The sequence below is a fragment of the Myotis myotis genome, unplaced genomic scaffold (genome assembly GCF_014108235.1).
Source record: "Myotis myotis isolate mMyoMyo1 unplaced genomic scaffold, mMyoMyo1.p scaffold_m19_p_3, whole genome shotgun sequence".
Taxonomy (NCBI): Eukaryota; Metazoa; Chordata; class Mammalia; order Chiroptera; family Vespertilionidae; genus Myotis; species Myotis myotis.
In genome coordinates this window covers 92,358,379-92,384,478 of record NW_023416335.1, presented here as the reverse complement: position 1 = coordinate 92,384,478, position 26,100 = coordinate 92,358,379, and the positions used below count along the sequence as shown (strand labels likewise).

The following is a 26,100-nucleotide window of genomic DNA, read 5'->3' as shown; positions in this document are numbered from 1 at the left end:
ACCAGTGCCCCGCCTTGGTCTGGCACCCCTGCTCACCTGCTCCACCATCCTGCCATGGCCAATGCCCGCCATGTTCCACACATGCCCCCTGGTTGTCAGGGCACATCATAGCAACCACTTGTTTGGTTGTTCTGGTTGTTCCGCCATTCAGTCTATTTGCATGTTAGCCTTTTATTATATAGGATTATATTTTTGCAGGTTTTTCATGGCCTAAAAAGCACCGACGTTGCCAAGACCTTTAGAAAAGCAATCAATAAGAAGGAAGGGATTTGTGCAATTGGTGGTACTTCAGAGCAGTCTAGTGTTGACACCCAACACTCCTATTCAGGTAAGTTGTACTAATGGGTGTGGGATGGAGGTAGAGAGGGTATTGGGATGAGGCAAGAGCTGAGGGCAGAGGGAGAGGGAACCATGTAGAAAGGGTGTCTTCTGGGATTACAGGCTCTAAACTTAGTATTCAGACTTAAGGGATACAAAGAAAGATAGAAGTTAAGATTAATTTATTGACTATTGCCTATTTTTCATTGCATAAGTGGGCCAGTAGTTCCAGGTCTAGGTAGGGCCCAATACCAAATAATCTTTTTTTAAATCTTTATTGTTCAGATTATTACAGATGTTCCTCTTTTTCCTCCCATAGCTCCCCTCCACCCGGTTACCCCCCCCCCACCCCAGGCTCTCAACCCCCCCCCTCATTGTCCTTGTCATTAGGTGTAAGATCTTTGTCCAATCTCTTCCTGTACCCCCCACACCTCCTTCCCCCGAGAATTGTCAGTCTGCTCCCTTTCCATGCCCCTGATTTTATTATATTCACCAGTGTATTCTGTTCATCAGATTTTTTATTCATTTGATTTTTAGATTACTTGTTGATAGATATGTATTTGTTGTCACTTTGTTGTTCATAATTTTTATCTTTACTTTTTTCTTCTTCCTCCTCTTCTTAAAGAATACCCTTCAGCATTTCATATAATACTGATTTGGTGGTACTGAACTCCTTTAGCTTTTTCTTGTGAAGCTCTTTATCTGAACTTCAATTCTGAATGATAGCTTTGCTGGGTAGAGTAATCTTGGTTGTAAGTTCTTGCTATTCATCACTTTGAATATTTCTTGCCACTCTCTTCTGGCCTGCATAGTTTCTGTTGAGAAATCAGCTGACAGTCGTATGGGTATTCCCTTGTAGGTAACTGACTGTCTTTCTCTTGCTGCTTTCAAGATTCTCTCTTTGTTTTTTGCCCTTGGCATTTTAATTATTATGTGTCTTAGTGTGGTCCTCTTTGGATTCCTCTTGTTTGGGGTTCTCTGTGCTTCCTGGACTTGTAAGTCTATTTCTTTCACCAGGTAGGGGAAGTTTCCAGTCATTATTTCTTCAAATAGGTTTTCAACATCTTGCTCTCTTTCTCCTTATGGCACCCCATAATTCGGATGTTGGTACATTTGAAGTTGTCCCAGAGGATCCTTACACTATCTTCATATTTTTGGATTCTTTTTTCTTTTTGCTCTTCCGGTCAGGTGTTTTTTGCTTCTTCATATTTCAAATCTTTGACTTGACTATTGGGATCGTCTAGTCTACTGTTGAATCTCTGTATATTATTCTTTATTTCAGTCAGTGTATGCTTAATTTCTGACTGGTCCTTTTTCTTTTCTTTCTTTTTTTTTTTTGGCATTCTGACTAAGATCGTTGAAGGTCTTACTAAGTTTCTCAGAGGTTTCTAAAAGATTCTTGAGTAACCTTATAACTGTGGTTTTGAACTCTATACAGTAGATTTTTGGGTTACATCGGAGATCCATTCCTATGGTGTGATGTAATGTGATTTTCGCCATAAGCCGGAACCCACTTACATGAGTACCTACATCACTCACATGGAACACATATACAGCAGTAATGAAGTGAAACAGTAAAAAAAAATTTAAAAGAAAGAACAATTCCTGACCTTTACTTGTGGTAAATAAATAATAAAAAACATAAAGCACATATGTACATACGTCAAAATGATGGAACTTTTTTTCATATAAATACTGTAAATGGGAGATGGCGATGTAACCACAAAATGACGTATATCGAGTCTGACGTAACCCGAGGACTGCCTGTATCCAGTATTTTGCTTCCTTCCATTTCTTTCATTTATGACAGGTTTCTTTGTCTCCACATTTTGGCTGCTTCCCTGTGTTTGTTTCTATGTACTGGGTAGCTGCTAAGTCTCCTTGAGTTGATAGAGTGGCCTTGTGTGGTAGGTGTCCTATGGGGCCCAGAGGCTCAACCTCCTCAATCACCTGAGGTGGACATTCTTGGTGCACACTTTTGTGGGCTGTGTGCACAGTCCTGTTGTAGTTAAGCCTTGATTGATGTTGGTATCACTGGAGGAATTGACCTCCAGGCCAATTGGTTATGAGGACCAGCTGTGTCTACAGTGGGAGAGCTGCTGTGCAGGAGACACCCTTATGGGGCAAGATTTGTTTCAGTGGGGCTTTGGTACTCACTGAATCTGTCCCCTGAGTGTGTCACTTATGAATGTGAAGAGTTGTAACCTGGTATGGTCTCACACTGACCACTGGGTACACTGGCTCTTGGATCTCCAAGGAGGTGCAAAGTCAGCCACTTCCTGGGGCCACTCAGCAGTAGCTACAGAGAGATTTTCAGATTCCTCCTCTTTGTAATGGGTTTAGAAGTGCCCAGACGAGGCCCAGCTGTGAAGCAAGGCAGGCTGCTACTGCCAGCCTTGGACCTTGTTTAGACAGCTTTGGGGCTCCCTGACCCAGCTGCTGCCTGTTTGACAGGTTTTAGGCTGAGAAAGGACAGGCCATTCATATGCAAAAGTCACTATGCACAGCTTGAGTGGGGTTGCAAATTGGGTGGGGCAGGGTCTCAGGGAATTACCAGGGCGGAGCAAACAGCAATGGCTGCCAGTCAACCCTGCACCGGAGAGTTCCCAGCGCAGAAACAATGACCACTGAAAACACCTCCATCTGAAAGAAAGCCGCCCTAGCATTCCTGCCCTGATGCCAGACAGTCCAGTTTCTCCTTATATGTGTCTGGGTTCCCCCATAGTCTTGCCCGGAACTGGAGTTCAGAGCAAGCAGGAGCTTGTATCTCCCTCCCAATTGAAAAAACAACACACCTGGGTGCCAGCCCATTCTGTGCCTCCGCACCTCCTGCCAGCCTCAGTGTGCTTTCTTCTGTACCTCTCTAGTTGTAGTACTTCCACTTAACCAGCTTTCCCGTGGTTCTGGATGATAGTTGTTCTGTCTTTTAGTTGTAATTTTGATGTGGTTGTGAGAGGCAGCAAGTACAGGTGTTTACCTATGCTGTCTTCTTGGTTCTCTCCCCCAAATAATCTTATCAGCATTTAAAAAATAAATTAAAGGCTGCCAAAATTGCTTTGTAAATCTTTTGGACAAAATGAGCTACTCAGGCTTCTACATTTAAATTTCATGTTTATTCTTTTTTTAAAAATATATTTTATTGACTTTTTACAGAGAGGAAGGGAGAGGGATAGAGAGTTGGAAACATCGATGAGAGAGAAGCATTGATCAGCTGCCTCCTGCACACCCCCTACTGGGGATGCACCCACAACCAATGTACATGCCCTTGACCAGAATCGAACCTGGGACCTTTCAGTCCATAGGCCGACGCTCTATCCACTAAGCCAAACTGCTTAGGGCCATGTTTATTATTAATGCCAACTGAATAGTCCAAAAAATTATATTTTCATTGATTTGTAAGAAAGTTGCATATTTATTCTGAAGGTTCTGAAAGCTGTCATCCAACAACCTTGATGGAAACTTATAATAGCTCAAACAGTATAATAATCCAACAATCCCCAAACTGAGTTCTTTAAAGCATTAGTTGTTCTTAAAGATAAGTTCATGGTTAAGTAGCATCTGCAATTCCTAAGACAAAGTTTAGCCATTTATTTTGAAATACAGAAATTTTCATAGCCTTTTGCTATGTAAATGTACATTATGAAACTTCAAGACAGTGATATGCTATACAGTGTTTCTCAAACTTTTGTGACTTAGGATTCTTCTGAGGGATACTGTTGCTTTTAATGACACACAAATTGACAATCATAGTGCTGGGCATAACTTGAAGTTTTATTAAAATTTTTAAAATTGACCTTTGGCAACTTTACTGGTAGGAAAGAAAGATTATATCACAAATTATTTCATTTCATAGTAATTTCATTATAAAAAAATTTAGAGATATTGCAAAGATTGCCTGTGATCATCCCACATTTAAATCAGCATGGATAAAGGCAGAGCTCCCAGTTTTATTCTGTAAGAATTAGATCACATTTATATTTAAATTATATATAAATATAAAGAAAATATACTTTATTATTTATATATATTTACATATATAAAATGTAGCTATATACTTGCTTTTAAGTATAAAATAATTGCATATGTATACATATATATAGCTTCTAAATCTGCTTGCTGAATGTTTTCTGACTTGGAGTGAGCAGAGAGTCTATGCCATATCCCAAGTCATCGAAGATTTTTTAAATGTCAATAAATATGAGAAGATCAGATAATGGGTGAGATGACCTTGCAATGTCTCTATTGAGCATGAGAATCTAAGATCCACAGGTATAATTTTTATATTAGATTTTTACTTTGAAAATAATCCATTTTAATCATTTACTTGCAGAGGAAGAGAAGTATGCCTTTGTTAATTGGATAAACAAAGCCCTGGAAAATGACCCTGACTGTCGGCATGTCATCCCAATGAATCCAAACACGAATGATCTCTTCAATGCTGTTGGGGACGGCATCGTCCTTTGGTAAGTAAGACTTCCTTCTTGGTTTTCGAAGGTTTCGCTAGAATTTTCTGGAATACCAACAATTGTGTTTATCCTAAACCAAATTCTATTGGTGTCAGCTGGACTTGAAATGCTTTTCTGAACTTTTACTTGGCAGGTCCAGGAGAGAAACCTATTGTCAAGAGCAAATTATAACAAGAAATGTGAAACTACTATTTTTTAAGTGCAGAAGAAGGATGCACAGTATAGAGACAAACATAAACATAGAGATACAGTGATACAAGGTCCAGGCAATTATTTGGGGGATATATGCCACTTTGCTTCATTGGAGCATGGCTTACGTGAGAGTAGACAGTGTTAATAATAGCAGCATGATAACAGACTAATACAATGGAAGTCCTATGCTAAGGGAGTTGGAAGTGGTACACAAATACACAACTGAGGGCACCTGAAAAGGAGGAATGTATTCTTCTATGGGAGGTCTCAGAACACAGCTGGTCAATTCACAATGGTGTCTTTCAAAATGCCTCTGCAGCTGCTTTAGCAGCTTCTCTGTCATTATAAAACATGGTATTAGTGAGGAGGCTTGAAATGCCCAATCTCAGGTGAGTCCATGCGTTGAAATGAGGGATAGGTGGGCAAGACTTTAAGCCCCTTTTCTCTGCTCTGACCAGAGCAATTCTGCTTTAGATATTTTATTTATTAGAGTTCATTTTTTAAACATTCAACTGCTAAAAACTCACAAACACAACCTAGCCTATAGGATCAAGTCCTGGTTCCTTTGGTTGGCACCCAACCTCCCCCATCAATCTTCTAGTTTTACCTTCCAATACCCCCTGACTCAGGAACCCAGTCCAGGGTACTGAATACATGGCTTTATAAATGACAGCAAGCATATAGTAACTTGCTTATAATTTGAAACTGTGGCTTTGCCTTTTATTTTTAAGAATGCCCTCCCCGCCGAAGCCGGTTTGGCTCAGTGGATGGAGCGTCGGCCTGCGGACTGAAGGGTCCCGGGTTCGATTCCGGTCAAGGGCATGTACCTGGGTTGAGGGCATATCCCCAGTGGGGGATGTGCAGGAGGCAGCTGATCGATGTTTCTCTCTCATCGATGTTTCTGACTCTCTGTCTCTCTCCCTTCCTCTCTGTAAAAAGTCAATAAAATATATTTAAAAAAAAAAAAAAAAAAGAATGCCCTCCCCATCCTTTCCTTCTATACAGATCCAATATGGTATAAGTTTCTGGTCTATTCCAACCTCCAGTGATTTCTTCCTTAACTGAATTCTTTTTTAAAAACATATATTTTATTGATTTTTTATGATTTTTTATTGATTTTTTTTTATGCTGCCTCCTGCATACCTCCCACTGGGGATGTGCCCGCAACCAAGGTACATGCCTTGACCAGAACTGAACCTGGGACCTTTCAGTCCGCAAGCCAACGATCTATCCATGAGCCAAACCAGCTAGGGCCTTAACTGAATTCTTAAAACACATGTTCTTTGTAATACTTTGGAAGCCATAATAATGTCCTGCTTTGAACTGTTACTATCTTTTTATATCCAGATATTTTGTCTCTGTATTTGGACTACACACTTTTCAATGGCATGGGTATCTTCCACTTTTTAAAGTCACCTCTCTGCAGCACCATCTCCCAGAGCTTCTGGTTCACTCTAATTTCATATTTTTTTAAATTACAATTTAGGAGTTTGTTTTGCCTATATTGTAGTAAAACGTCTTTTAGTTAAATATGTGTATATATACATGAAAAAGTTATAGAAATACATCTTTAAACAACCACCACCAAAAAAAAAGGTAGTTGGGAAAATTGTTAATGTAATTTCTGATCTCATTAAAAAAAGAAATAGTCATAGTCAAATTTAATATTCTTTCCATTTATTATTCTTTGTATTTTTTTTCTAATTCGCTTTTTAAAAATAAGATGGAGGTGAACTAAGGAAATTTATTTTTTATGTCCCGTTGAAGGTTAAATCAATGCTGACTTGGGTAAAATCAGTTTTTCATAAACAATACCTGCTGGCTTTGACTGTCTAATCAATGTATTAGCTACTTGTATGGGTGAAATTTCTAAAGTGTTGATATAATAATGACTACAGGAAGATATAAAACATTTTATCAGGTGACTAATTAAAGGTATAGAGTTTGACCAGGTGTCAAATAGAAATTGAGACATCATATAAGCTCAAAAGTGTATAATACTTTACGTAGTGGAACAATTTTTATGCCTGAGAAAGTGAAGTACTCATGGAGGATTTGCTTTGGCTCTCCTCCCAGAATTTCTTAATATGCTAAGGAAACCAAGAAAATTTTGTAGCTTTTAAGGTAAGTGACTGAAGTGGGGTCCTTATTTTTTGGCTCAATATATTAGTATGAGTTTAGGAATATTAACCCTTCCTACAGATGGTTTGAATCTCATCAAAATTGTATAACTGCCTGGCCAGTGTGGCTCAGTGGTTGAGCGTCGACCCATGAACCAGGAGGTCATGGTTTGATTCCTGGTCAGGGCACATGCCTGGGTTGCGGGCTCAACCCCCAGGGGAGGGGTGTGCAGGAGCTAGCTGATCAATGATTCTCTCGCATTATTGATATTTCTATTTCTCTCTCCCTTTCCCTTCCCCTCTCTGAAATCAATAAAAACATAGAAAAAAATTTAATTGCATAACTGATTTTATATCTAAACACCGGATAGCAACAATTATGTTACCATCTTATGATATTGCTAGAATTTAAATTCAGTGTTACTGGGTCCTGTTATTTAGAAGCCTGATTTCTTTAACTTGTTTCTCTTTCAGTAAAATGATCAACCTATCAGTGCCTGACACAATTGATGAAAGAACAATAAACAAAAAGAAACTCACCCCTTTCACTATTCAGGTATGTCTTCCCTCTGTTACTTTCAAAGAGGGTTGTGCTTGGAGTGAATTCTCACCAGAAGTGCTGAGTCACACTTGTTCAGGGCTCAGACATTATTCCCAAACCCCAGGCTTTGGGCTGGTGATTGTCATGACTAGTGCAGATAGAGGAACACATTTATGTTTGTTCTTTTATGAAAATAACAGGGGTGGGGGATGGGGTATTGGAAGTGGGAGAAGGTTAGCCTGGTGTGAATAGTTTGGGAATTCTTTGTTTTGGCTGCTGATGAATAAAATTCACATTGGTAAAGTTTTAACTTAAACTTACCCCAGCAATTTATCGTTGAGCTGATGCCAGATACATAGCATTTTAGCAGAAAAGGTAAGACTTTCTCAAAGTGAGGGTGTGAAAAACGGCAAGTGTTCTTAGAGCCTACACAGTGCTCTTTGCTGCAGCCACCACAGTGATAAATATAACCTTTTGTATACCTTCAGTGAGTTGATTAACTGGAACAATAACCAACTGGTAGTAAGTAAGCTGTATTTCTATGTTATGTTCCAGTATTTAACATTATTGTAATTCTCTTGCTCAGAAGCCATGTCTCATTTCTTAAATCATGAACAATATATTACATCCTGTTTGAACTTAAGCAACCCTGAAGACTTTTAAAAATTATATTTTTTTATTGATTTCAGAAAGGAAGAGAGAGGGAGAGAGAGACAGAAACATCACTGATGAGAGAGAATCACTGATCAGCTGCCTCCTGCACGCCCCACACTGGGGATAGAGCCCGCAACCTGGGCATGTGGCCTGACTAGGAGTCAAACCGTGATCTCCTGGTTCATAGGTCAATGCTCAACCACTGAGCCATGCTGGCCAGGTAATCCTGTGTACTTTTAAAATGGAATTGTTAACCAAAAAGAACAATGATGTTAAACCTATATGAAGGAACTTAATGTTAAATTTACTCATAATCTTGGTCAGAAGAATTGGTATTTTTCACTCATCATTTGAACTATACACTAGGGTTAAAAAATACTTTTCTTCTTATAGGTACTTTCCCTATTTGACTAGTGGCCAGTATTTTGTTTTGTTAATTTATCATAAAACCAACTTCTATACATCTCTGACTGATAAATTCTCCTTGTTGAACCTAAGAATAGTATATAGATTCTAGACTGAAAATTTCACTGACTCACAGTATTCCAACTGTGAGTTACATTATATACATTGTTGTTAGTGATAACAACATATAATCTATACACATGTGTGCATGTGTGTGTGAACACATGGGTGTGTGTTTGTGTAAATGTGTATGTGCTCAAGGTCCCTAGATATTTCCAATACTCAACAAATTGTCCTAGTAAGAACCACTCTATCTTTTCTACAAATTTGATTTGTACATTTTTTATTCCTTTAATATAAAATCTGAAAGTCAAAAAGCTATTTTCTTACTCTCTTTTGTGACCTTGATAACAATTGTGTTATTAATGATAGACAGTGACAAGGTAATGAGGGTATGTTCTCCCCTCAAAGGTGCCCCCTTTTTTTTCTGGCTGATGGAGATATTGAGTGTGAAGGCACCATCACATAGCAAGATGGAAAAATATATGACTCATTTGTTTCATCCTGACCAGAATGGGTCTTCAACTCAGGGTTCTGGTTTGATTGACTAGGTACTGCATAAGTCCTGTGTGGGTTACTGGATTTCCTTTTCCAGTTATTACTCACTGCTTTTCTCAGTGTCAAAATCTAGTGCCTCTACACCTGTGAAGTTTCCAGAAACAAAATATTGTTATTGCTGCCAATCAGGAATCATCATTTAGTATTTGCAAAATCAAAAGCAAAACTTGCATGGCCTCACTCATTTGTGAAATCTAATGAACAACATAAACTGATGAACAAAAATAGATCTAAAACATAGAAGCGTCGAACAAATTGTCAAACCTCAGATGGAAGGCAGGGGAGGGTGGGTGGTGGGAAGAGATCAACCAATGAACTTGTATACATATATGCATAACCCATGGATACAGGAAATAGGGTGGTGAAGGCCTGGGGTGGAGAGGGCGGGCTGGAAGAGGTCAATGGGGGGAAAAAAGAGGACATATGTAATAGTTTCAACAATAAAGATTTTTAAAAAACTTTCATACTTTTTCTTCCACAGGAGAATTTGAATCTGGCTCTGAACTCTGCCTCAGCCATCGGGTGCCATGTGGTTAACATCGGGGCTGAGGACTTAAAGGAGGGGAAGCCTTACCTGGTCCTGGGACTTTTGTGGCAAGTCATCAAGATTGGGTTGTTTGCCGACATTGAACTCAGCAGAAATGAAGGTACAAGTAAAGCTTCAAATGTTATCAGTGACATGGCTTTTTATTACTGCATGTGTTGGGGGCTGTAGGAGGTGATGTCAGGAATAGTCAAGCTCAGAATCCTCAATTTTTTTAAAACTACAGTTATATTGAATTCATTGTATTAATATAATAGATTTTATCCATGCTGATTAGATTTTTTAAATGATGGAACAAAAGCTTTTTAAGACTACAGACTAATAATAATGCATTTTTAGAACCTATAACTCAGTCTAGCTGTCTGCGACTCCAACCTCAAGAGCTTTTCTGAGTTAATTTTGCTTTTGGACACTTTGTAACAAGTCTACTTTTAACTTGTGTTTTATGAAGCGATTCACATTCATATACTGCAGTGATAACAATAGATTAGGAGAAACTTGGTGTAGTTCTTACCAAGATGATAGAAAATTACATTTAGTGTTTCAAAGTTCTCAGCTAAATATGCAGCTGTGAATCTATTTCTAGTTGCTCTGAGCATCCTATCTGCATTTAAACAATTACAGCCCTGTCCTTTAGACAGAAGTAATAGATCTTGATAAGTATTATGTAAAATATAGTGTTACTTTTTGATTTTCAGGTACAGATCCTACCAATACAAAATCTGTAGCCAAATTCTAATCTTTATAATTTATATATAAAGTGTATATATATATATATATATATATATATATATATATATATATATAAAGTTATTATATACTTTTAAAGTCCAAATCACAATAACCTGTGAAGAATCCTGGGGTAATATAAAACCAATATATTAAGCATAATATAAAGAAGAAGGAAAAACAAATAGAGAACTCAGAGTCCACGAGAAAGACTATCAATTTGCAAATAATGACCTCAGTTAAATTTAAATTTTTTAACTGAGCAAGAAATATGTATTCATCTGGAAAATATAGAAGAAAGAGTTTATTCTACTTTTTGAGCTGCTATAATTATTCAAGAAAGCATTTGAAATATTAAACACAATCTATAGAACATAGTCATTATTACAAAATTGATCACTTAAAAGCAAAAATGTTGTCATCTCATGAAATGTGATCTGACAGACCCCGTGGAGTGTTCTGAGCCAATAGTCTTATTTATTTCCTTGGCTCTACCAACTTACTCTTAGGCATAGCATTGAGATTAATTGGTGCCATTTCTTTCCCATCTGAAAATTAGAGATAATAAATTAACTCACAGTAACCTACACCTTTTTTTAGGGAATAATAATAAAGTATTTACTCCATGGGAAAAGCTGTGAGTATCTTTACCCTAGAGAGATAAAGTTGCTATCTTTGGCTTTCCAGCAGAGCACAATGGAAGTTATAACTAATCCTCCCAAATATCCCTGTATTCATTTTACTTCTGCTTTTGTGCTTCCTCAGTTCTGATTGCTCTTCTGAGAGAAGGGGAGAGTCTGGAGGATTTGATGAAGCTCTCCCCTGAGGAGCTCCTGCTGAGATGGGCTAATTACCACCTGGAAAACTCAGGCTGCAACAAAATCAGCAACTTCAGTACCGACATCAAGGTAGGAGAAGTGTAACTTGAGGCCCACAAAATCGTTTGGTCTGGCCCTGCCAAGGCATTAGGAGTGAGTTCATTAAATGTTTGACCAAATATAGCAGGCTAATTTTTAAGTTGATAATTTTGTCTGGCCTGCGAATTATGTTATAAATATTCAAATGTCCCTTGGCAGAAAGAAGGTTTCCTACCCCTGCACTAGAGTGAATGAAATAGGTTTCTTAGGATCAGATGAAATAAGTTGATTCTTAGCAAAGCTAAACAGATGGAACATGTGGTAGGCAGATTTTATTCATGCCTAACACCTGCATGGAACTTTCACTAGCTTTAAAATAGCTGCAGTGAAAATTAGGAGGGGAGGGCAGAAAGAAAAGAGATGAAATTCAGTTTCCACAGGTGCAACATCAATAGCTGGCATTCTCTTGTTCTCATCTTTCTAATGTCACAGGTGGTGAGCACACATACGCCCGCTCTCCCCAGGCCCTATCCAGTTTCAAAAACAAAACAACAACAAAAATAACAACAGCTATTTTTTCAATCTTTAAGATAAATGAAAATCTCTTTAAATGGCTTAAATAAATTACCTAAAAATCTGCATGCTTTCATTAAATGAGAATCCTATATAACAAAGAGGTAAAATGCAAATTAACCCTCACATCCTCACAAGATGGCTGCCTATGACCAGGCCAGCAGGGGGGTTAGTAAGGAACGACCAAAAGATTGAACAAGCAAGCTGCGTGGGGCGACCGGGCCAGTAGGGGGGGGTTAGTGAGGGACGACCAAATGACTGAACAGCAGGCTGCATGGGGTGACCAGGATGGCAGGGGGGCCCTGAGGGGCGACTAGGCCAGTGGCGGGGGGAAGTTGGGGGTGACCAGGCCAGCAGGGGGGAGCAGTTGGAGGCAACCAGGCTGGCGGGGAGGGTGCAGTTAGGGGTGACCAGGCCAGTAGCAGGGGCAGTTAGGGACAATCAGGCCAGCGGGGGGGGGAGGGGGGGGCAGTTAGGGGTGACCAGGCAGGTGGGCAGGTGAGCAATTAGGAGCCAGCAGTCCAGGATTGTGAGAGGGATGTCTGACTGCCAGTTTAGGCCCAATTCCTGGGATGACCAGCAGTTGGATATCCCCCAAGGGGTCCCAGATTGGAAAGGGTGCAGGCTGGGCTGAAGGGACACCCCTCCCGTGCATGATTTTATGCACCGGGCCTCTAGTACATCTATAATTTTAAGACTACAATTCTGAGAAATATGCTATTTTTCAATAAGCATATTTCCAGAATCTAAGAAAACATAATAGTCCACTATCTACATACAATCTGCTATAACTAAGCTTAACCACTTTTTCTAGCTTCTGGATAAAGATTAAATTAACTTGTCATCTCAATATCTCTCCTTTTACATAAAAACTGCTTGTTTAAAATATTCTTCTTTTGCTTATTATCTATTTAAGTGTATTTTTAAACTCTTTTTTAAACTTCCGCTTCCTTTTCCTGTCACTTTTTAAAAATTAAACTTTAGCTGACTGACTTCAGCAATATAAAGGTATATATATTTTCCTGTATATAATTTAATACATGTTTGTAAATTATTTTTCTCCCTTAAGGTCAAAGGAATAGTATTTACATCTTTGGGTTTCCCTTTGTGTATGTCCTATAGTTTTTAATGTTATACTCATTGTAAAAATAAAAGCAAATATAGTATGTAAACAGAGAAATAGAAAATTCAAATTAGTGAATGTTTCCAGCTTTGTTAATAAAGTTGCATTCTTGAATGATAGTTAAATAAGAAATGAAAAATATTTGCTTTTGGGAAGTCATTGTACAAAGTAAGTAATTTAAAATTGTAATTTCTCACAGGACTCAAAAGCTTATTACCACCTGCTGGAACAGGTTGCTCCAAAAGGAGATGAAGAAGGTATTCCTGCTGTTGTGATCGACATGTCAGGACTAAGGGTAAGGCCATGTTCCAAGCTCTGTTTAGGGAACACAATGCTGCCTTTGCATTGGGGTCCCATTGACCTGTATGACCTGACTCTGAGGTTGCATGAGGGGACATCTCTGTTTAAAACCTTTAAAAACTGTTAACAGTTTTGGGTAATAATTGTGGGAAATTTAACCTGGAAATAAATATTAAGGAAAGAAAGAAACTAATACCAATTAAGTGCCATCCACCATACGAGGCACTTCTGTATATTTCCCATCATTTAATAGGCTCCACAGTACCAAGGGGTATTATTTCCATATTTAGGTTCCTGAGTATTATTTATGGAAATAGATGAAATATTTATACAAATAAATAAATTCTCACTTTAGTGATAAAAACTGATCAGAAGGCTTAATTAAGATCATATGACAGATTTTTGGAAGTAACTTGATCCAAGTCTGGGGCCCTTTTCCTCTAGCAATAATTTAAAAAAAAAGGAATCCCTTCTTGTTGAGTTCCTCCAATGTGCCAGGTCCTGTGCAAGGCATGTTGCGTATACAGCCTCTAATCCTTACAAACATCACTGAGATAAATGTTAAACTGCTTTATTGTTGAGAAAACTGAAGGTCAGAGAAGCTAATAATCATCTCACGGCCACAGAGCCCAGTGCCTGGTACAACAAGAATTTAAACCTAAGAGTGGCTCCAAAATTCACCCAGCCACAGCCCTCCCTCACTACATCACTAAGGGTAATGGGAGGAAAAGACTGGGCAGGATGTGTGAATTCTTAGAAGTGTCTTGTTTGAGCATTCTTAAAAATAGTGGGCATAGCATGAGTCTGAATGTCAAAACTTTAGTTTTGCCACCATTTTAATATTGATCTTGAGAAATCATCTTACCTATTTTTGTGCCTCAATTAATATTATTAGACTTCAACCCAATGAGTTAATATTAAAATCAATTCATTCCTGAATGAGAAGTAAAGCTCATGAACTGTATAATGCATATAGTGTTATCTAGTAAAGCATCATATTAAGAAATAATTCTAGTCTGAAGTTCTGTTTTCTGAAAATTGGTGTTTTCATAGACTTTTCAGAGCTTTAAGGACAGTGGAGCATAATTCAACAAGAGTCTTCTACTAAGAGTCTGCTTGCTTACAAATGACAGGAGATTCTCTAAAACTATATGAATAAACTTTTTAAATATATTTATTGTTTTCAGAGAGGAAAGGAAAGGGAGAGAGAGATAGAAACATAAATGCCTCCTGCATGCCCCGCACTGTGGATTGAGCCCACAACCGTGGCATGTGCCCTTGACTAGAATCGAACCTGGGACCCTTCAGTCTGCAGGCCCATGTTCTATCCACTGAGTCAAACCAAGGAGGGCTGAATTGACTTTTAATATGTTCAGTGAGTGGTTCTCAGTCTAAAGTCTGCAAAAGCCAAATTGATATTATATATTTATTAATGACAATATGTAGCTTAAATAACTTATCATGTTTATTTTGTTTAAGTTGCATGTGTACCATTTCAGTGTGGGAAATGTGGTTATACTAGTCATACATTTTCAATGGCAGATATAAATATCTTTGATGAACTAAAAATAGGAATATAATTTATTACTTAATAAATAAACATTTTTGGTAGAAAAGAAATAATAAAAAGTAAGCTCAATGGTTGAAAATAATTAAATCCACTTAATAAATTGTAGAATCTACTGGATATTTTTTAAAATATATTTTCTTTGTTGATAGTATTACAAATATATCCCATTTCCTCCCACCCCCCCTTTCCTTCCTCCTCCCAGCCCTTACCCCCTCACAAGACTTCACTATCCTATTGCCCATATCCATGGGCTATGCATATCTATACTAATAAAAGCCTAGGTGGCCCTTGCCCATGACATCATCACAAGATGGCCACCATAAGATGGCCACATGAATAGCAGAGGTGGGGCCTGCCAGCCAATCTGTGCAGTGAGGCCTGGGGGTCCCATGGCTCTGCACGGTACGGATGAGATTGGTCCTGGCATCTCCGCCGCCTCGCACAGAGGAGGCAAGTCCCAGCTGAGGAGGAGGAGGGTCTCAGCAGGGAAGGGCAGATATGGGCAATCGAGCTGGCAGAGGAGGGCAGTTGGGGGCGATCGGACTGGCAGGGGAGCGGTTAGGCATCAATCAGGCCAGCAGGGGAGCAGTTAGGGGGTGATCAGGCTGGCAGGCAGGCAAGCGGTTAGGAGCCAGCAGTCCCGCATTGTGAGAGGGACGTCCGACTGCTGGCTTAGGCCCGAAACCAGCAGTCGGACATCCCCTGAGGGGTCCCAGATTGGAGAGGGTGTAGACCAGGCTGAGGGTCACCCCCTTCCCCTGCACAAATTTTGTGCACCGGGCCACTAGTCCTATATAATAAAAGGGTAATATGCAAGTTGATCCTAATGGCTGAACGACCTGGAATGACCAGTTTCTATGACATGCACTGACTTCCAGGGACCAGACACTCAAGGCAGGAGCTGCCCCCTGGTGGTCAGTGGGCTTCCATAGGGGAAGTGCCGCTCGGCCAGAAGCCAGCTCATGACTGGCCAGGGCAGCGGCAGTGGCGGGAGCCTCTCCCGCCTCCATGGCAGCACTAAGGATGTCCAACTAATGCCTTAGGCCCTCTTCCACAGGGGGAGCGGGCCTAAACCATTAGTCGGACATCCCCTGAGGGCTCCCATGCTGCCAGAGGGATGTCTAACTACCTAAACCATTAGTCGGACATCCCCTGAGGGCTCCCATGCTGCCAGAGGGATGTCTAACTGCCAGCTTAGGCCCAATCCCCCAGATAGCGGGCCTGAGTCATCAACTGGACATCCCCCGAGGAGTCCCGGACTGCAAATGGGCACAGGCCAGGCTGAGGGCCCCCCCCCCACCCCTGCCCAAGTGCACGAATTTTCGTGCACCAGGCCTCTAGTAAGTATATAAGTTCTTTGGTTATCTCTTCTCATCCTCTCAACCCCACATTAAGTATATCAGTCTGTTTCATGCTTCGAGTCTTATTTTGTTGTCAATTGATTTTTTTCATTAGATTCCACAAATAAGTGAGATCATGTGATATTTGTCTTTCTCAGCTTGGCTTATTTCACTTAGCATATTTTCCAGGTCCATCCATGCTTTCCCAAAGGGTAAGAGATCCCTCTTTTTTACACCTGAATAGTTCATAGTGTAAATGAACCACAGCTTTTTTATCCTTTCATGGACACTTGGACTGTTTCCAAATCTTAGCTATAGTAAATAATGCTGCTATGAACATAGGTGTGCATGTATTCTTTCTGATTTGTGTTTTGAGGTTTCTTAGGATAGATTTTGAGAAGTAGGATGGCTGGGTCAAATGGAAGTTCCATTTTTAATTTTTTGAGGAAACACCATACTGTTTTTCCATAGTGGCTGCATCAATCTGCATTCCCACCAGCAGTAAACTAGTGTTCCCATTTCTCCACATCCTCACCAGCACTTGTTATTTGTTGATTTCTTTTTATGATAGCCATTCTGACAGGTTTGAGGTGGTATCTCATTGTGGTTTTAATTTGCATTTCTCTGATGATTAGTGACTTTGAGAATTTTTCATACATCTTGGCCATTTGTATGTCCTCTTTGGAAAAATGTCTATTCAAATCTTCTGCCCATTTTTTAATTGGATTGTTTACCTTCCTTTTGTTGATTTATATGAGTACTTTACGTATTTTGGACATTAACCCCTTATAAGATGTATCATTGGCAAATTGTTTTCCCATACTGTGGGCTCCCTTTTCCTTTTGTTGATGGTTTCTTTTGCTGTGCAGAGCTTTTTATTTAGATGTAGTCCCATTTGTTTATTTTCTCCTTCGTTTCCTTTGCCCTAAGAGATGTAGCCATAAACATATTGTTACGTGAGATGTCTGAGATTTTAGTGCCTATGTTCTCCTCTAAGGTTATTATGGTTTCATGCCTTACATTTAAGTATTTTATCCACTTGAGCTTATTCTTGTGTATGGTATAAATTGCTGGTTGAGTTTCATCTTTTTGCATATGTCTGCAGTTTTCCCAGCACCATCTGTTCAAGAGCCTATCTTTACTCCATTGTGTGTTCTTGCCTCCTTTGTCAAATATTAATTGACCATATGGTATGGATGAATTTCTGGGGTCTCTTCTGATCCATTGGACTATATACCGGTTCTTGTGCCAACCCATACCAGGCTGTTTTGGTTGTAATGGCTTTGTAGTATGGTTTGCTATCGGTATTTTGATCCCTCCTATTTGGCTCTTCTTTCTCAAGATTGTTGCATCTCTTCTGGGTCTTTTATGGTTCCATATAAATTTTTGGAGTCTTTCTTCTAGCTCTGTGAAATATGCCATTAGTATTTTAATAAGAATTGCATTGAATCTTTAGATTGCTTTAGGTATAGACATTTTAATGATGTTAATTCTTCCAATTCATGAATATGGTATATGCTTTCTTTTGTTTGTATCTTCCTCCATTTCTTTCTTTAATGTCCTATAGTTTTCCAAGTATAGGTCTTTTACCTCCTTGGTTAAGTTTATTCCTACATACCCTATCTTTTTTGTTGCAAAGGTAAATAGGATTGCTTTTTTAGTTTCTCTTTCAGAGTTCATATTTGGTGTATAGAAATGCAATTGATTTCTGGGTGTTGATTTTATATCCTGCTACCTTGCCTAATTCATTTATTAAGTCTAGTAATTTCCTGGTAGAATCTTTATGGGTTTCTATGTACAACATTATGTAAACTGCAAGTAATAAGAGTTTTTCTTCCTCCCTTCCAATTTGGATGCCTTTTATCTCTTCTTACCTGATTGCTGTGGCTACAACTTCCAGTACTGTTGAATAAGAGTGGTGAAAGCAGACATTCCTGTCTTGATCTTGTTCTTAAGAGAAACACTTTTAGTTTTTGTCCATTGAGTATGATGTTGGTTGTAGGTTTGTCGTATATGGCCTTTATTATGTTGAGGTATGACCCCTCTATTCCCACTATACCGAAAATTTTTATGAAAAATGTGTGCTGAATTTTATCGAATGCCTTTTCTGCATCTATTGATATGATCATGTGGTTTTTATCTTTTAATTTGTTTATGTGATGTATCACATTTGTTGATTTGTGAATATTGTACCAGCCTTGCATCCCTGGAATAAATCCCACTGATTATAATATATGATCTTTTTTAATGTCTTGCTTGATCTGATTTGCTAACATTTTTTTGAGGATTTTAGCATCTGTGTGCATCAGGGATACTGGCCTGTAACTCTCTTTCTTTGTAGTATCCTTATATGGTTTTGGAATTAGGATAATGTTGGATTTTTAAAAGGAGCTTGGGCGTGTTCCTTCCTCTTGGATTTTTTGGGATAGTTTGAGGAAGATAGGTCTTAGTTCTTTGAATGTTTGGTAAAATTCACCTGTAAATCCAACCAGTTCAGGACTTTTGTTTACTGGAAGTTTTTTCATTACTGTTTTAATTTCATTAGTTGTTATTGGCTTACTCAGGTTTTCTGATTCTTTCTGATTTAGTTGTGGAAGAATGTATGTTTCTAGGAATTTGTCCATTTCAACCAGGTTATCTAGTTTGCTGGCATATAGTTGTTCATAGTATTTGCTAACAATCCTTTGTATTTCTCCATCCGGTTTATGCACTCTAGGACCCTTATTCTGAATTCTTTTTCTGTCATGTTGCATGCCTCTGTATTACTTAGCTGCTTTTCTGGAGAGTCCTCCTTCTCTTTCCTTTGGGGGTTTCTTTGTCTACCCATGTTTGATCTCACTGACATATCTAGACGTTGAGTCATTCAGTGGTTGCTCCCTTGGTGGCAGTGACTCCTTGGTCTGTGGTTGCTCTTCGAGTGGTTGCGGTAGCAGCTGCTCTTCAGTTGGCAGCAGCTCCTCTGGTGGGTGCTGTTCACAGCTGTGGTGGCTCTTCTGGCTGGTGAGGCGAGGTTTCACGTACAGCTGCTGTTCCTCAGCAGAGGGTATGGTGCTCAGGAGGTTGCTGTTGCTTGGATCTGCTGCGTTGATTTAAAGGCACAAAATACAACACAACAAGGCACCACGTACCAGGCACTATACACAAATATATTCACGATATTAATAACCCCAAATAAAGGTGACCACCCGAATTAAGAGAATTAGGGGATAAGGAAGAAGGAAGAGAAAAAGATAAAAGAGAAAAAAGAAAAGAAAAGTAGGGACCAAAAAAAAGAGTGCAAAAATGAAATTGGGAAAAAGGAGGGGGGAAAATAAAAGAAAGAAAAGACAAGAAAAGCAAAGAAAAGAAAAGAAAGGAAAAGAAAAGGAAAGAAAAGAAAAGGGAAAAAAAGAGCAAAAAGAGAGAATGAAGTGGAAGAGGGGAAGAGACTTTTTATATGAGGAGAATACTCCTATAGAACAGCCATTAATCCCAACAAATTCCAGCAACAGCTCGCTGGAGATGAATGCAAACTAGAAACAACCAATAATATAACGATGAAAATAGAATGGAGAACACTAATCCCAAAATAAAATAAAGAGAAAATAAAATGGCACTTTAAAAAATGGTAAAATGGTAGCAGTAAAAATACTGGTTAAAAATAAGAAGGTAGTAATTAAAAGGGTAAAATCAGGTGATGGAAAAAGAAGAAAAGGAAAAAAAGAAAAAAAAGAAAAAAAATTGGTTTCTTAGTTAAAAGGTGAAAAAAGAAAAAAAAAATTGCAGTAGTGAAGGTCCTTCGGTTCTTCTATTCTTCAGTGTGGCTCGCCTTAGACCTGCCAGGTATTCAGGAGAGTGTTGAGTTTCCCTGCGATACACTGTTCCTCTGTGTTGTAAACCACAGTCCTTATTTTAAAGCAGGCCGCATTTGTTTCCCAGACTGCCTTATTTTGTGTTTGGCAAAGAGTCAGTTTGTGGGTCAGCCTCTGGGTGGCAGTGTTCTGGGGTTGGCCTCTGAGGCTATAGGGCCTCTCTGTCCAGTGGAAGTTCACTGCCCAGAGCTGGCTGCGTAATAGTTAGTTACCGGTGCTGTGTTGTTGCTGGGATTGAAAATCCCTCTATAGGCCAGACCCTGTTAACTCCCAGGGACTGATCAGGTTATTTTAATCCTTGATCTCGTACAGGGTGGAATCTGGGTGTGGCTGTACTCCTTGCCTGGGGGCTGGGGGGAGGAGTCTCACTCTCTGGAGAGAATGGCTGCCCCGGTCCTGGGCTCAGGGGTGTCTCAGCACTCAATTCGCTGCCACCTCTCCCGGCCCCCCTTCTCTCCTCAGTCTCTCCCCAGATTCCACTCCTCCGCATACTCTCCCTCTCTTCAGCACAGGTGAGTGTCTGTATCCGAAATGTCCCATGAACAGGATTCAATGAAAACAAACAAACAAACGCCGCCGCGGTAACGGGGAAGGCTTGGTTTCTGTAAGCTTCTTCTCTTACCGGGGCTGCATGGTCTGGTCAGCTCTTCAGGCTGCCCCCTTTAGGCTCAGTCCTCTGTGATCACAGAACCCAGCTCTCAATTCCCCCGGCGGCGCCAGGAATCCCGCGGTTCTCCTTTCCCCTATCAGGGGCTGTGCCTGTCCCAAGGGACGCGGCTGTCTGCCACATGGTCTCCCTCCGACTCTCTGGGCTCAGAGGTCTGGCAAACTTTCCTGCCCAAATCCCTGGTTTTTTTTACCATTCCAGGGGAGTACTGCTCTTCCCGGCTGCAAACCGTCTCACCAGCTGAGCAATTTCGCCAATTCGGTGTGAGTGTTATTAGTTTCAGCTGCTCACTCCATTTGCTCTGGGACAGGACCTGGGACGCATCTGCCTATATCGCCGCCATCTTCCCAAAATCCCCAATCCTTTGTATTTCTGTGGTCCATCGTTATATCGCCTCTTTCATTTCTGGTTTTACTTATTTGGGTCCTCTCTCTTTGGTTCTTGAGGAGTCTGGCTAGGAGCTCTTGGATTTATTGATCTTTTGTACTGTCTTTTAAGTCTCTGTATCATTTATTTCTGCTCTGATGTTTATAATTTTCTTCCTTATACTTCCTCTGGGCTTTTCTTTCTGTTCTCTTTATAATTCATTTAGTTGTAAGGTTAGATAGTTTATTAGTCCTTTTTCTTGTTTCTTGAGTTACCTGTAGTACTATGAACTTCCCTCTCAACACTGCTTTCGCCATGTCCCATAGGTTTTGGTTGTATGTTCATTTTCATTTGTCTCCAGGAAGTTTTTAATTTCTTGCTTGATCTCATTGGTAATCCATTCATTGTTTAATAACATGCTATTTAGCCTCCATGTATTTGAGTATTTTTATTGTAGTTGATTTCTAACTTCATGACATTGTTATCTGAGAAGATGCTTGGTATCATATCAATCTTCTTGAATTTGTAGAGACTTGTTTTGTGCCCTAACATGTGGTTTATCTTTGAGAATGTTCCATGTGCACTTGAGAAGAATGTATATTCTGTTGTTTGGGTTGAAATGTTCTGTAAATATCAGTTAGATCCATCTGATCTAGTGTGTCATTGAAGGCCTCTATTTTCTTGTTAGATTTTTGTCTTGGAAGATCTATCCAGTGCAATCTATGGGTGTTAAAGTCTACTATCACACACGCGCGCGCGCGCACACACACACACACACACACACACACACACACACACATCTACTATGAGTGTACTGCTGTTGATTTCTCCCTTAAAGTCCATCAAGAGTTTTTTTATGACCTTGGGTACTCCTATATTGGGTGCATATATGTTTATAATGGTTATATTTTCTTGTTGAGTCATTCCCTTTAGTATTATAAAGTGACCTTCTTTGTCTCTTGTTAAGGCCTTTGTTATGAGGTCTAATTTGTCAGATATGAGTCTTGCTACCCAGCTTTTTTTTTTCCTGCATGGAATATATTTTTCCATCCCTTCATTCTCAGTCTGAGTGTATTTTGTTCTGAGTTGGGTCTCTTGTGAACAGTATATATATATATATGGGTCATGTTTTTTCTTATCCACTCAGTCACCTTATGTCTTTTGACTGGAGCATTTAAGCCATTTACATTTAAGGTTATTATTGAAAGGTATTTACATATTGCCATTTTTATTTGCTTTATGACTATGATCCTCTCTCTCTCTTCTGTTCTTCTTAAAGCAGTCCCTTTAACATTTCATGCATTGCTGGTTTGGTGATAAATGCATTCATTTAACCATTTTTTATCTGGAAAGCTTTTTATTTCACCTTCAATTTTAAAAAATAACCTTGCTGGATAGAGTAGTCTTGGATTTAGGCCCTTGCTTTTCATTACTTTGGGTACTTTATGCCACTCCCTTCTGGCCTGAAGTATTTCTCTTGGGAAGTCAGCTGGCATTCTCATGCAAGCATGCCAAACTTGAGGCTGGCAGGCTGCGAGTTTGACATGCTTGTTCTAATGGGAACTCCTTTTTAGGTAATGTTTTGTCCCTCATTTGCTGCCTTTGAGACTCTTTCTTTGTCTTCAATGTTTGCCATTTTAATTATCATGTGTCTAGATGTGGGTCTCTTTGTGTTAATCTTGATAGGGACTCTCTGTGCCTTCTGAACTTGTGTGAAATTTTCCATTAGTAAGTTGGGAAAGTTTTCTGTCATTATTTCTTTAAACAGGTTCTCTGTTCCTTGCTCTCCCTCTCGCCCTTCTAGTATTCCTGTAATGTGGATGATGTCATGTTTCATGTTGTCCTGGAGCTCTATTAAGCTATCTTCCTGCTTTTTAATTCTTTTTTCTATTTGCTGTTCTAATTGGGTATTTGTTTCTACCTTGTCTTCCAAATCACTGATTCAATCTCCTGCTTTATCCAATCTGCTTTTAATCCCTTCCAGTGTATTCTTGATGACAGATATATCATTCTTCATTTCTGTGTGGTTCTTATTCATGGCCTCTATTTTCCTTTTCATGCTGTTGTAATTTACACTAAGTTCCTTCACCATCTTTATAATCATTGCTTTGAACTCTATGTCTGATAGCTTGCTTGCCTTCTTTTCATTTAGTTCTTCTTCTGGAGATTCCTTCTTTTCTGTCATTGGGGGTTGTTTGTTTGTCTCCCCATTTAGCTGTCTCTTTGTATTTGCTCCTATGTGTTAGAACTGCTATGCCTCCAAGTCTTTGTGGGATGGCTTTATCTAAAAAGTGTCCGGAAGGGGCCAGTAGTGCATTCTCCTTTTTCACCTGAGCTGGATGCTCTAGGAATGCCCCATTGTGCATTATTTGGGCTCTCCTGTTATAATTGGATCTGGATTGTTGCTGTCCCATTCGTGGGAGGGTTCTCCCCTCCAAATTGCTGCCAGTGAGGTTTAACCCCAATGTTGTTGTGCCAGCTATTATATAGCTGCTTTGAGCCCACTATTTCTGGGGCTTGCTGTATTTTGCTCTGATGCTTGGTGTGTCTACTCTGGGCCTCCTGGGAGCTTCTCGGTGCAGGTTAATGTTAATTACTGTACCTTTCTGGCCATGGGCAGCCAAATTGAGGTCCAAGAGGTTGAAGCCCCTAGTAGTCCAGTGGTCAGGAACTCCTTTGACCAGAGGCTGGGTCTGCCTTGAGTCTCTCATCTTGATTGTCCCTGTTCTGAGCTATATACCCTTCCCTACAAAGCTGGTCCCACAGGTGTCAGCTGCAGGCGTTTGGGGTCCTGCTAGCTTTTGCTACACTCAGCAGCCAGAGATGGTGTCTGCGCAGGAAGTCCCGCTGGTGTTAGCCTCCCTGTGCCATATGGGGAGGTGTCTACTGAATATTTTTAAAAACAGGACAGCAAATCATGCATCTGAAATGGTCCTGTATAGAGATGAGAGGACTGGATTACTTAACTCCCAAGATTCCTTTTATTTGTGATTTTTCAGATTTCGGTTCAGGAGAATATAAATAATAATATGCTGTTATTGAGTGTCTATTTGAGGTTAAACACTAAAGGTTTCCTTCAGTAAGATTTCCATTTCTTTTTCTGTTATCCATGTCTACTTTGTGCATGGAGAACCTTCACCCAGCCTTGATTTTTTTCATTGCAGGAGAAGGATGACATCCAGAGGGCAGAATGCATGTTGCAGCAGGCGGAGAGGCTGGGCTGCCGGCAGTTTGTCACAGCCACAGATGTTGTCCGAGGGAACCCCAAGTTGAACTTGGCTTTCATTGCCAACCTCTTTAACAGATATCCTGCCCTGCACAAACCAGAGAACCAGGACATAGACTGGGGGGCTCTTGAAGGTAACTGAAAGCCAGTTGATTGAGAGTTTAAAAAATCATTCACAATTCTAGGCAATTCAAAATCACCTCCTAAGCAAATATAAAATCCAAACAGGTTATGAATTCTCTGATACATAACAAAGGGAATAAAATAGATTAATCCAGTCTATTACAGCAAAGCAAGAAAAATCAAATATTATTACACCACATCCATAATACATAAGCTTTATCCATTATCAGAATTGTTTTAGGCAAAACAATGAACTTAATTATCAGATGAAATAAATCCTAACTTCCAAAAATCTAATTATGTACTTAGGGGACTGAGTGTTAATTCCTAGAGGCAAGAAATTGCAGCCACTTATCATCTAAAAATGTGTTTTAACTATTCTAGGAGGTGTTTACGGAGGTTTTTGTTTTTTTTTTCTTTGCTTTGGGTTATGGGAGGCACACAACCATATTTTGAGGCAGAATCCCTGACAATTATATTTTGGGAGTTGATTCCCTAAGTGTGAACAAAAAAGCGTATAGTGTTACTCAGTTTCTAACAGGTAACAGTGCCAGAGATGGTTATTCTAATTCCCATCATGAGTTAGTCTCAATATTGAGACAGGAAAATCAAAACAAAGTTAATATTAAATGACTATCACCAAAGAAAGGAAGTCCATATTTAACATATTGTTGATCATTTTTCCACAATGCTTTACTCTAGCTAGAAATGCAAAATTAATTTGTATTCCAACACTGCTGCATTTGTATCATTTGATAAATTGTGGTCAGTGGTCCATGCATTTTGCTGACTCCATGTATATATATCAAACCTCTTATCACCCATTTGCAGCTATCTCTACATTCGCCTTTGGATCCTTCACTATCACTTGAGATTCAGCATTTACAAAGAAAAATTGATCATTTCTCCCACACACATACACCACTGTCTTTCTATTCTACCCTCCTCCCATCCTCTCCCTTCAGAAAGTCTCCATTTCCATTAACCTTACCATTTTTTCTTTAATTACCAAATCCCTCAGTTCTACTTTAATATAGTCCTCACTCCTAAATGTATTGAACCAGCAAATACTAATAACTCTTCCTATAGAATGGCTTTTTGATCATTATTTTTCCTTTCTGCTCTTTTAGACTTTTATTAAATCACACAACAACTATTTCAATAGGTCTTGTGGGCCTATTCCTCCATTCATCAAGCTCTTGAATGTGCTAGTGTCAAACACTATCCCCTCTGCAAGTTTAATTTAATTTAAATGTATATTGCCTTCCAGAAATTCTACACACTGCTGTCAGGCACATCACAATACTGCTTTCATTATATCTCAGCCTTGCTCAAGAATTTATTATAGTAATATAAAAAAGAACTATAATGATTGTCCAATATATCAACCCAAATCTGCTACCTCACACAAATATCTCTGATTCTGGTTCCAGCCACTGGACAGCATTATCTCCATGCACTGAACAACACAGATCCCTGAAAAATCAGTTCCTAATGGTTTTAATAAGGCCTTACCT

At 39.4% G+C, this 26,100-nt stretch overlaps 1 protein-coding gene across 1 annotated transcript in view; it reads left to right on the top strand.

Annotated features, from left to right (window-relative positions):
- The window catches only part of LCP1 (lymphocyte cytosolic protein 1), a 68,580-nt gene that overhangs the window by 24,271 nt on the left and 18,209 nt on the right, over positions 1 to 26,100 (top strand). Inside the window, exons 4-10 of the mRNA XM_036298244.1 lie at positions 199 to 328; positions 4,649 to 4,781; positions 7,571 to 7,652; positions 9,796 to 9,961; positions 11,353 to 11,495; positions 13,340 to 13,435; positions 24,399 to 24,594. Of these exons, the coding sequence (XP_036154137.1) occupies positions 199 to 328; positions 4,649 to 4,781; positions 7,571 to 7,652; positions 9,796 to 9,961; positions 11,353 to 11,495; positions 13,340 to 13,435; positions 24,399 to 24,594 (946 nt within the window). The remainder of the gene's footprint in view (positions 1 to 198; positions 329 to 4,648; positions 4,782 to 7,570; positions 7,653 to 9,795; positions 9,962 to 11,352; positions 11,496 to 13,339; positions 13,436 to 24,398; positions 24,595 to 26,100) is intronic.